Source organism: Esox lucius, chromosome 17 (assembly GCF_011004845.1).
Source record: "Esox lucius isolate fEsoLuc1 chromosome 17, fEsoLuc1.pri, whole genome shotgun sequence".
NCBI classification, from domain to species: domain Eukaryota; kingdom Metazoa; phylum Chordata; class Actinopteri; order Esociformes; family Esocidae; genus Esox; species Esox lucius.
In genome coordinates this window covers 6,062,635-6,075,118 of record NC_047585.1, presented here as the reverse complement: position 1 = coordinate 6,075,118, position 12,484 = coordinate 6,062,635, and the positions used below count along the sequence as shown (strand labels likewise).

The 12,484-nt window shown below is 41.0% G+C and overlaps 2 protein-coding genes across 6 annotated transcripts in view; one reads left to right on the top strand and one right to left on the bottom strand.

Moving 5' to 3' along the window:
• Window positions 1–473, bottom strand: part of arhgap9 (Rho GTPase activating protein 9) — an 82,974-nt gene extending 82,501 nt beyond the window's left edge. For all 3 annotated transcript variants that reach the window (XM_010900950.3, XM_010900951.3, XM_010900952.4), the window contains exon 1: window positions 134–473. The gene's annotated coding sequence lies outside the window, so the exon portion shown is untranslated. The remainder of the gene's footprint in view (window positions 1–133) is intronic.
• Window positions 474–702: 229 nt separating this feature from the next.
• The window catches only part of mars1 (methionyl-tRNA synthetase 1), a 56,623-nt gene continuing 44,841 nt past the window's right edge, over window positions 703–12,484 (top strand). For all 3 annotated transcript variants that reach the window (XM_020045118.3, XM_020045119.2, XM_020045117.3), the window contains exons 1-2: window positions 703–960; window positions 5,449–5,539. In XM_020045118.3, coding sequence (XP_019900677.2) covers window positions 858–960; window positions 5,449–5,539 — 194 coding nt within the window. In that variant the 5' untranslated portion in view covers window positions 703–857. The remainder of the gene's footprint in view (window positions 961–5,448; window positions 5,540–12,484) is intronic.

Genomic DNA, 12,484 nt, shown 5'->3' with positions numbered 1-12,484 from the left:
AAAAGTGCCGCAACATGATTCATCAAAACGTTTACATGTTTAAATTCCTTTCTAGACTTCATGCATTAAAACCTGGTTTCCAAAAAACTCTAGACAAAAAAACTTAACAAAAAAACATTAAACACTTTCTCACCTTTTAGTACGTTTGTGCGGTGAGTTTCATCAATGAAATCTCAATAATGAAAATTCCGGACGATACAGTAATGAGCGAACGTGGTGTAGTCCAAAATGATCGCACTCGTAGCCTCCAGTGATGTGTAATGTAGACTATTTACGCCTCGGTTCCTTCTCTTTCATGTGATGGGATGCATTAAAAAAAATGCATCACATCACTCGAGCTCCTCAGATGATGAGGGCATGTTTTAATGTGTATAAAATGTGCACACTATTCACTTTTACAGATTTGTAAAATTACTAAATGGAATTAAACATGTTGGTTATAATTCTCAACCCTCCGATGATGACGAGATCTGTCAACGTATATGAATGTTTTTGACCATTTATTTGGCTTAAAGCTACCATGTGATTTAACATGAACCAATCAGATGTCTTGACAGTAAAGCGTCAGTTTGTTGTGTCTATGTTTTTTGCAAACTGATGGAAGTTGTAGTTTAATTCAGATTTTGATTGCTTAGCTGTCATGAAATGTATTGGTTATATAAAACTACAATATGCGCCATTTGCAAAAGGGGTCATTCAGTAGTGGTTGCATCAGCGTGAGGAGCCAGAGTAACCGGCTGAGTTGCATGCTTTTGTATTTTTCTTGAAACTTCTTCACATGTTCAGTCCTTTATCGACCTTTGTATATACTTATACATATATATTCAGCATATAAGTAATTGAATACAATCAGCCACATGAAACTGTTCGTGAGTGAAGGAAATCCGCACTGTTTAAAGGTGTTAGCAGTGCTTAAACTTACTGGAGTCAAATGTGACGTTCAGCATGTCAACCACGAAGGTAAGAAGTACTAGCTAGTTACGGTATTACCTAGCTAATCAATATCTAGCCAGGAATAGTCAGTTAGACGTGTTAGCTGTAAGACTAACGTTATTTATAAGTCTAGTTTTTTTTTTTACCTAGCTACACTGGCTACTACTGACCTACTTTGCAACGAACCGTTCATTCATTCTATGTATATATTTAACATTTATAAAATATTATTTTGATTTCTGAAGATACAATTAATTTTGTTAAGCTTTTTGTTTTAAGCTTCTTTTTTTTTTGTTCATCTGCAGTTGTTACTAGGTTCCTATACAACCCAGCCTAAAAAAGTGAGAACAAGTTGCTGTAGAACAGTGGATAGAGGATATCTGATTAACAAGTGTTTTCGTTTAGAATATCAATATTGGTTGAAATGCAAATGAAAACTATCAGTTTTCACACTGATGGACATGTAATGACAAATTGACAAGACAGAAAATACTCTCAGTTACAGATCTGTGAAAGCTGAGAACTGACCAGAAATGGTCATGATTGTGTTAGTCCAACAATAAACAGTACTGTTCAGCTGGGCATGTATCTTTTCAAAACACGAAAACACAATCATTGTTAATGTAGAAACAGTGGTTTGCGTATCATTTGCATTACATTCTTCAAAACTAATGCAGTCCCTGAAAAAAAAGCATGGACTTTGGTGAGTCAACTTGAATTCCTGTTCAACAGTATCTAATTTAATAGCTAAGTAGCCTACATTTACATACTTCAAATTTTACTTAATATTATGGTGCTGCAAGTGGTAGAAAACATATATAGAGACAGAAACAATCTACACAGGGTTGATGTACCATTATGCAAAGAGAACATACTGCTCGTAAACCATTATTGAATATCATATGTAACTTAACTTTCCAGTTTCATTGTAGTATTTCTGGATGCATGGAGATGAGCAAAGTTTTGACTGCAGTTTAGTGCTGCTGTTAAATTAAACATTTAGAGGTGCCTTGTTGTGGTGAGTGAAGTCATGATAGTCTTTGTGGGACAGCTGGCTAGTTGCTGAGGGCCACAAAAGATGGAAAAAAGACATTGTCATATTTCTGGACAAAATGTAGCTGTACTGCCCACCTGCACTTGGCAGCTGATTGCCTTTTCTGCAGACTGTACAATACTGCCCAAACCAGAGGGTAATGGAGGAGGTAAGGATGGACTCCTGTTATGGACTCCTTTACTCTGTAAGTCTCCGAATGATTAAGCTGCACTAACAGTTGGGCCCTCAATATCTAGAGAAGGGTGTTTTTTTTCAAGTCAACCACCACCTTTCCACAACTATGGGATTCAACTGGGAATTAGGATAAGCACAGGTACTCAGTACTGTTTCTATATATGCATATTTGAAGTATATTGAAGTTCTGAGTGATTGTTCACACTTCCTAACAACATACTCCACTTGGATTGCTGTGGGGCCAGATAAACCAAATAAAACACAACTTATCAAATGGACAGATTTTAGCACAGAACGAGTAGGCTGCATTTACACATGACAAACACAGGAACAAGCAAAGCTTTAAAGAAGAGACATTTTTGTAAATACCAACTGACAGAGACTCAGTGTACTCCGAAGGGCAGTCCTCCCACACTCGTCTGCAGAGTTGTTAAGTCAGCTACTGGTTGAGGAGGACTGCTCGTCCCCTAACAAAGAAATGTCAAATATGTAGCCTACTTTAGTAGATTAGAGGGAAAAGATGTACGTTATTAGAGTAGAGATTTGCCTCGGTCTCTTGGTAACTTTATAGAACAGCTGGAGGATTTTTTTTGCCAATGTTAGGTGTGTAAGACATTGTAAGAGTGGGCTGAGTGTTTTTTTTTTTTGCCAATGTTAAATCATGAACAGTTTTTTTCCTTGAACCAACCGGCAATCTGTTCCACAACTACTGACAGGACAGGTCCGACCACATGCCGCACTGAACAGCACTCCGTGCGTCTAGAGGGCATTGCATATACTGGAAATGTGCATGCGTAAATAGTCACGTCCACTGTACATTCATGTATGTTATATACTCACTGCTCGTATCCTATTGTCCTAAATGCTCATATCTGATTGTCCTAAATCCTTGTATGTGTGTCAGCATTGTAGATTTGGGGAAAGCTATTCCAAATAACATTTAGAGTTTGGCAAACTTGTTGTGAGGCTTGTGATACTTTGCAGATAACATTATTGATCTTTTAAGTATTCATGTTTTGTGTCCTATGAAGATGGGCTCAACTTCTCCTTTTCTCATAAACCTAAATCTGTTAGAAGCTAGGGTAGCCCCCTAACTACAGTTTTTCATTCCTCAGACACTAGGGCCAGGTTTCCCAAAGCACTGAGATGATCGTAAGACATGTTAATGCCTTGTTATTTTGTTATCACTCGTTAATTAGTCCATGGTAACAGGCACTTTACTGGTTTTGTGAAATAGAGCCTCCCTTATCTTGCGAGGAGTGATCACAAACACATAGGGTTAGCGTAATACAGGTAATACAGGTAAAACAGGCAATAGAACAAATACAAATTATAAAAAGTTTTGATTGAGACCAATATATTTAGACAAATTATAAGTGCGTGAGTGGATGTGAATGTAATTGAATCAATTGTCAATGGAGGTGTTAAAAATGTACGTCCTAGAGTCTGAAACCCTGCATCGTAGGCCACTGTCTTTGATGGATCGGTGATGGTGACTCTACCTCATCAAGAAGAACATTGATTCATTCAGCTCTGAATGCTTGTTCTCTCTTGCGTCCCATTTTTATTTCAAAAAATTAAAATAGATTTTTTTAACTATGCTTTATATTCCCAGTTAACCAATCATGTGTTCATTGCTAAGTGAAGTAACATGTTTTGTAAAAGCACTTTGTGACAACTGCTGATGTAAAATGGGCTTTATAAACATATTTGATTGAATTTGATATTCTCTATAGCTACCGGAGGAACTGATAATTCTATGTCAATCAATCAATCACATTTATTTATAAAGCCCTTTTTACAACAGCAGTTGTCACAAAGTGCTTTTACAAAACCCCAAGGAGCGATTAATTTCAACAGTCACAATGTCACGTGATCGATTTCCAGAGATATGATTTTGATTGGCCGAAGTCCACCCCATTGGTTGGATATAATATTTAGTCCCCCCTAAATTTCACTACTTTCTTGAGTCAAAAATGTTCCTAATGATGCCGAAGTAGTAGTAGAATACATCGCCAGCGATATTATATGCTTCTAATAAGTAATCAAGCTCTATCGAAATGCAATAGGCTATATTTTAAAATGTATTCATGACCTAATTCCATTCCAAACCCCACACATGGCCTAATTCCATTCCAAACCCCAAACATGGCTTAATTGCATTCCAAACGGCCGTAACGTTGCAGGTATGGTATACTTTATAAAGAGCGACGCACGTGATGGTTTGGGAAACCGGCAAAAGGCCCTTGTAACAAAGTCCATGTTAAGGCTATGTGCATCGTTAAAAGTTCTAAGTGCCAGATTATCGGGAAACCGCGCCTAGGGCTGTAACTTGCCATGTTTACATATTGCACTATTTAATTTCATATTCTTTTTGCAAATAAACAAAAAAGAAAGATATTTAGTAACTGTTATTGCTAATTAAAAATGTTCTGCCGACTGAACTGTGACCCTAAAACCGCAGTATGTATCATACCGTTCCACCTCTATCAGCGACCTTAGAAATGTCACATTCTCCAATAACTGGGTTATCCCATAACTGCCAAGTCAGCAGCATACAATAAGGTTAATATTACCCAACATGTCTGCGACTCTTTCTCAAAGTAAAGCCGTTTAGGCCTTCCTACTGTCCCTGTACTGTTACATTTTAGCCCACGGATTATAAATCCCAACATTTTGTATTTTTTTTTAGGCCATCCTCTTGGTTGGCTCCTAAAGCTGTAATCGTAATACCTACCATCCCTCTCTAACTCTCTGATGCTTCACCATGGTTCAGCTGGTCTGTGAGCTGATTGTTTCTGGCATGTGGTTGTATTGCCCAGCTGCGTAATCCTTGTGATCTCCGCTGTGGTCAAATTGGCAGACCAACAGACCGATTGACTGACAGACAAGAACATCTGGCAGGTGGCCATGTCAGGACTATCCTAAGGCTAGTTCTTTGGTTCTTTTCCCTCTGGTTCAGAGATCCAGGCTTCCCTGACTGAAGTTTTCAGCATTCTACTACACAGATTATCACCTTTCCTTATCTCTCTTTGCCTGCTACAGACTGTAACAATAAGTCTATCGAATTGACCAATTGATTTCAAATGGGTGTTTTTGTACTTATTTGAAGTTGCTTCTGCCCTTTGAACTCTATTAATTATATAAAATGATAGAAAAATTATTATTACTGCTATAACACTGTTTTGGGCTTTAAACTCTAGCCAAAGTACTCTATTTTGATTATCCGTGCTTAGTTTATTAGCAAAAGTTTGGTTTCCTGTACTTTGAACTGTTGTTGTTTTCAGAGAAAGTGGTTCCCCACCTCAGCCGTCCAACCCTGCCCGCCTTACTCCTTCCCAGCGGCATGCATCTCTTCAGCGCCAACAGTATCTGCAGGTCAGTAGTCTTCTGTTCTACCTTCCATGTGATACTCAGCTGTGTAAACCTACAATCTGTTTATGTTCTAACGCACAGTCATTATTTTAATAAATCCAAAGCAGTTATGCGTCACAATGTCTTCGGCTGGCACTATATGTGCCCCACCAGGACGAACATATGTAGGAAACTGCTCAGAAATGTCCCCAGGGGAGGTCAGTTGTGATTTAAAAACCGCAACAGTTCAATTGTTGTGATGGGAGAACTGAGGATGGATCAACCACATTGTAGGGACTCTACAATACGATTGAAACAACAAAATGAAAATAATACAAATATACAAAATACAATTTAACGGGCATCAAGGTATTAACGTCATCCAGCAACTAGCAGTATGTGATTGGAGTGGAGCTGCAGCAGTGTGAGGAGTTGAGTAAGCATCATTTGGCTTGAGCAGGTATGGACCGACTGTCAAACGTGCCATGTGTTCTGCTCAGTGTTGCTCAGTTTCCCTCCGGTACTGCTCAATTAGGGCTAGGCAATGATACAGTATTCATTTTGTCTTTATAAAACAAGTGATGATATTAGTGATAACCATTTGAGATACGTTTTTGTTTGGTCTATTTTCCTCAACCTACATTATTTAGCTTGCTTCAAACAAAGTGTTAAAATGCAACCTGGTAGGGAAAGCAACAGCTATTTTCAAGATAAAATCTAATTATGAAAGAAATTACTATTGCCCTGCACAAGATATGCTGCCAACAAGTAGATCAGATTGTAATGTTTCGGGGACCGGCTGCACATAGCCATTGGTAAATTATAATTTTGGAGGGGTAAGGGGTGTCAACAGGCTATTGCTAGTTAGATTTGTCAGATACAGTCACAGTACAGTGTATATACAGTGGGGAGAACAAGTATTTGATACAGTGCAGATTTTGCAGGTTTTCCTACTTAGAAAGCATGTAGAGGTCTGTCATTTTTATTATAGGTACACTTCAACTGTGAGAGACGGAATCTAAAACAAAAATCCAGAAAATCACATTGTATGTTTTTTAAATAATTTATTAGCATTTTATTGCATGACATAAGTATTTGATCACCTACCAACCAGTAAGAATTCTGTCTCTCACATACCTGTTAGTTTTTTTTTTTAAGAAGCCCTCCTGGTCTCCACTCATTACCTGTATTAACTACTCCTGTTTGAACTCGTTACCTGTATAAAAGACACCTGTACACACACTCAATCAAACAGACTCTAACCTCTCCACCATGGCCAAGACCAGAGAGCTGTGTAAGGACATCCATCCATCATCTTCCGCTTATCCGGGGCCTGGTCGCGGGGGCAGCAGTCTAAGCAGAGATGACCAGACTTCCCTCTCCCACATCCTCACATCCTCCAGCTCTCCCGGGGGGACACCGATGCGTTCCCAGGCTAGCCGGGAGACATAGTCCCTCCAGCGTGTCCTAGGTCTTCCCCGGGGTCTCCTCCCGGTGGGACGGGACCGGAAACACCTTCCCAGGAAGGCGTTCCGGAGGCATCCGAAACAGATGCCCAAGCCACCTCAGCTGACCCCTCTCGATGTGGAGGAGCAGCGGCTCTACTCTGAGCTCCTCCCGGGTGACTGAGCTTCTCACCCTATCTCTAAGGGATCGCCCAGCCACCCTGCGGAGAAAGCTCATTTTGGCCGCCTGTATCCGTGAACGTATACTCGTGAACAAGACCCCTAGATACTTAAACTCTTCCACTTGAGGCAGGGACTCTCCACCAACCTGAAGTGGGCAAGCCACCCTTTTCCGACTGAGGACCATGGCCTCGGATTTGGAGGTACTGATTCTCATCCCCACCGCTTCACACTTGGCTGCAAACCGTCCCAGTGCATGCTGAAGGTCCTGGCTTGAAGGGGCCAACACGACAACATCATCTGCAAAAAGCAGAGACGAAATCGTGTGGTCCCCAAACCTGACACCCTCCGGCCCCTGGCTGCGCCTAGAAATTCTGTCCATAAAAATTATGAACAGAACCGGCGACAAAGGGCAGCCCTGCCGGAGTCCAACATACACTGGGAACAAGTCTGACTTACTGCCGGCAATGCGGACCAAGCTCCTGCTTCGGTCGTAGAGGGACCTGACAGCCCTTAGCAAAGGACTCGGGTGAAGAGAGGGGCGGAGCTGTCAACTGATCACCACCTGGTGGTGAGTTGGATCCCCTCTCTTCACTTTCCAGCACCCCTCCCAGAGACTCCAAGAAGGTTGGGTACTCTGCACTGCCGTTCGGCCCATAGGCACAGACAACAGTGAGAGACCTATCCCCGACCCGTAGGCGCAGGGAAACGACCCTCTCGTTCACCGGGGTAAACTCCAGCACATGGCGGCAGAGCTGGTGAGCTATAAGCGTCCAAGAGTCCATCCTCTCTCAAGGAGTGTGGTTCCAGAGCCCAAGCCGTGCGTAGAGGTGATCCCGACTACCTCTAGTCGGAACCTCTCAACCTCACGCACGATCTCAGGCTCCTTCCCCGCCAGCGAGGTGACGTTCCACGTCCCTAGAGCTAGTTTCCGTGTCCAGGGATCGGGTTGTCTAGGCCCCCGCCTTCGACTGCTGCCCGATCCTCTCCGCACCAGCCCCTTATGGTCCCTCCTGTGGGTGGTGAGCCCACGGGAAGGCGACCCCATGTCGCTCCTTCGGGCTGAGCCCGGCCGGGCCCAATGGAGAAAGGCCCGGCCACCAGGTGCTCGCGTACGAGCCCCAACCCCGGGCTGTGTAAGGACATCAGGGATAAAATTGTAGACCTGCACAAGGCTGGGATGGGCTACAGGACAATAGGCAAGCAGCCTGGTGAGAAGGCAACAACTATTGGCGCTATTATTAGAAAATGGAAGAAGTTCAAGATGACGGTCAGTCTCCCTCGGTCTGGAGCTCCATGCAAGATCTCACCTCGTGGGGCATCAGTGATCATGAGGAAGGTGAGGGATCAGCCCAGAACTACACGGCAGGACCTGGTCAATGACCTGAAGAGAGCTGGGACCACAGTCTCAAAGAAAACCATTAGTAACACACTACGCTGTCATGGATTAAAATCCTGCAGAGCACGCAAGGTCCCCCTGCTCAAGCCAGCGCAAGTCCAGGCCCGTCTGAAGTTTCCAATGACCATCTGGATGATCCAGAGGAAGAATGGGAGAAGGTCATGTGATCTGATGAGACATAAATAGAGCTTTTTGGTCTAAACTCCACTCGCCATGTTTAGAGGAAGAAGAAGGATGAGTACAACCCCAAGAACCCCACCCCAACCATGAAGCATGGAGGTGGAAACATCATTCTTTGGGGATGCTTTTCTGCAAAGAGGACAGGACGACTGCACCGTATTGAGGGGAGGATAGATGGGGCCATGTATCGTGAAATCTTGGCCAACAACCTCCTTCCCTCAGTAAGTGCATTGAAGATGGGTCTTGGCTGGGTCTTCCAGCATGACAACGACCCGGAACACACAACCAGGGCAACTAAGGAGTGGCTCCGTAAGAAGCATCTCAAGGTCCTGGAGTGGCCTAGCCAGCAATACAATGCTAATTAATTACTTAAAAATCATAGTGTGATTTTCTGGATTTTTGTTTTAGATTCTGTCACTCACAGTTGAAGAGTACCTATGATAAAAATTACAGACTTCTCCATGCTTTGTAAGTGGGAAAACCTGCAAAATCGGCAGTGTATCAAATACTTGTTCTCCCCACTGTAGTTAACTGACTTTGTTAGTCTTAGTCAATGTTTAATTAAGATTTGTCTTTGCATTGACTTGTTGTCTCCTCATACTGGCTTTAAACAAGTATGAGACTTTTTGCATTTGCTAGTTAAAGAAATGTAAAGCAAATGCGAAAAATAACTGGTCGCATTTGTGCTGAGTGTGATACATTTATATTTTCCAAGTAACATTATGAGGATCCCACAACTTGATAGACTGTAATTGTGATCCACATCACAATTATGGTGGCCAGCACAGTCAACAGATATCAACCATATTGAACTATTGTGGGAGCTGCTTGACTATATAGTACATAAGAAGTGCCCATCAAGCCAATCCAACTTGTGGGAGGTGCCTCAGGAAGCATTGGGTGAAAGCACAGTTTGAAGGACACTATTTTTGTTTTAATTAAACATCATTATTTCTAACTTTGCCAATGTCTATATTTCCTATTAATTTTGCTGTATTTTCTATTCAAACTCTTTAAATGTGGGTTTTCATGGAAAACATGGGCATTCCTAAGCGACCCCAAACTATTGAATAGTAGTGTACACATTTCTATGTGTGAACGTCCATATAATTCATTATAATATTTTTTTATAATAATAAAACAGTTCGGATGGATATTAGGATTTGTTCAGGATGGAAGAACACTTCGCTGCCTACACGTTTCTCTCGTCATTTCACTTGACAGAAGTTAGTTATCGTCACCTATAATGATTGATACTCAATGTCATTAAAAAATTGCTAATTAGCTGTTAAAGTGGCCAGTGGCAAAAGAGGATTTGTTTAGAATAGAAAAAAACTTTGCTGGCTACAACCTTCTGTAGCTACCGGAAGCCTACAATGAAACTGTTTACTGTAGTGATGGCCAAACAAGGCTTCGTTAGCATTACTTTAGCAGCAGGATGTTATGCTGGCAGCAGTCAGATTTTCATTATCATAATAAAAGCCATAATTGAAATGTATAAGGCCATATAGTTAGCAATCTAATATGTAAAAAAACAACAGACAAGAACAACATTGGAACGGACATTAAACATAAAATGACAGACTACATTAACTATTTTGCCTTATATAGTTCCATGATGGCTTTAATTTTGAAAAAGAAATCTGAGTTAGCACTGCTAGCATAATATCCTGCTGTTAGAAGAAAAGCCATCACTAGTTTACTGTTATATTGCGACTATTTCTGTTGGATTTTTGAATTGTGTCTTATGATTTCTTCAGGATACTCAAACACCTTGGGTTCGAATACAATGCATTCTAATTGCGGGCCGGCTGAACTAGGCTTTCCTGGTTTCATGTTATTATAAAGGTCGTAGTTCACTTTAAATCGATCTGAGGGCACATCCAGTGAGGTAAAAAATATTATAATACATCTTTCATTTATTTAATGTTTAATATTTGACAACATACATTTATATTTTATTGCACTTTCTTTGAAATTGTAATTAATCATGGTAATACCAAATTTATTTTTATCCTGTAAAGTAATGTAGTGTGACAAAACGTGAATGTTCGTAAGTATCACTTGAGAATATAAACTGTTTCAAAATTAAAATGTTTAAAACCATATTCGTCATTGGCTCAGTTACTGGTACTGTATATTATTTTAAACATATACAGGTGCTGGTCATAAAATTAGAATATCATTCAAAAGTTGATTAATTTCAGTAATTCCATTCAAAAAGTGAAACTTGTATAATGTATACATTCATTCCACACAGACTGATATATTTAAAGTGTTTTTTTCTTTTAATTTTGCTGATTATTACTGACAACTAATGAAAATCCCAAATTCAATATCTCAGAAAATTAGAATATTACTTAAGACCAATACAAAAAAAGGGTTTCTAGATATGTTGACCAACTGAAAAGTATGAACATGAAAAGTATGAGCATGTACAGCACTCAATACTTAGTTGGGGCTCCTTTTGCCTGAATTACTGCAGCAATGCGGCGTGGCATGGAGTCTATCAGTCTGTGGCACTGCTCAGGTGTTATGAGAGCCCAGGTTGCTCTGATAGTGGCCTTCTGCTCTTCTGCATTGTTGGGTCTGGCGCATCTTCCTCTTCACAATACCCCCATAGGGTTAAAGTCAGGTGAGTTTGCTGGCCAATTAAGAACAGGGATACCATGGTCCTTAAACCAGTTACTGGTAGCTTTGGCACTGTGTGCAGGTGCCAAGTCCTGTTGGAAAATGAAATCTGCATCTCCATAAAGTTGGTCAGTAGCAGGAAGCATGAAGTGCTCTAAAACTTCCTGGTAGAGGGCTGCATTGACCTTGTACCTCAGAAAACACAGTGGACCAACACCAGCAGATGACATGGCACCCCAAACCATCACTGACTGTGGAAACTTTACACTGGACTTCAAGCAACGTGGATTCTGTGCATCTCCTCTCTTCCTCCAGACTCTGGGAACTTGATTTCCAAAGGAAATGCAAAATGTACTTTCATCAGAGAACATAACTTTGGACCACTCAGCAGCAGTCCAGTCCTTTTTGTCTTTAACCCAGGCGAGACGCTTCTGACGCTGTGTCTTGTTCAATAGTGGCTTGACACAAGGAATGCGACAGCTGAAACCCATGTCTTGCATACGTCTGTGCGTGGTGGTTCTTGAAGCACTGACTCCAGCTGCAGTCCACTCTTTGTGAATCTCCCCTACATTTTTGAATGGGTTTTGTTTCACAATCCTCTCCAGGGTGTGGTTATCCCTATTGCTTGTACACTTTTTTTTCGACCACATCTTTTCCTTCCCTTTGCCTCTCTATTAATGTGCTTGGACACAGAGCTCTGTGAACAGCCAGCCTCTTTTGCAATGACCTTTTGTGTCTTGCCCTCCTTGTGCGTCGTCTTTTGGACAACTGTCAAGTCAGCAGTCTTCCCCATGATTGTTTTAGCCTACATAACTAGACTGAGAGACCATTTAAAGGTCTTTTGCAGGTGTTTTGAGTTAATTAGCTGATTAGAGTGTGGCACCAGGTGTCTTCAATTTTGAACCTTTTTACAATATTCTAATTTTCTGAGATACTGAATTTGGGGTTTTCATCAGTTGTCAGTTATAATCATCAAAATTAAAAGAAAAAAACACTTTAAATATATCAGTCTGTGTGTAATGAATGAATATGATATACAAGTTTCACCTTTTGAATGGAATTACTGAAAATAAATCAACTTTTTGATGATATTCTATGACCAGCACCTGTATATTCATTAATTTACCATGGTCT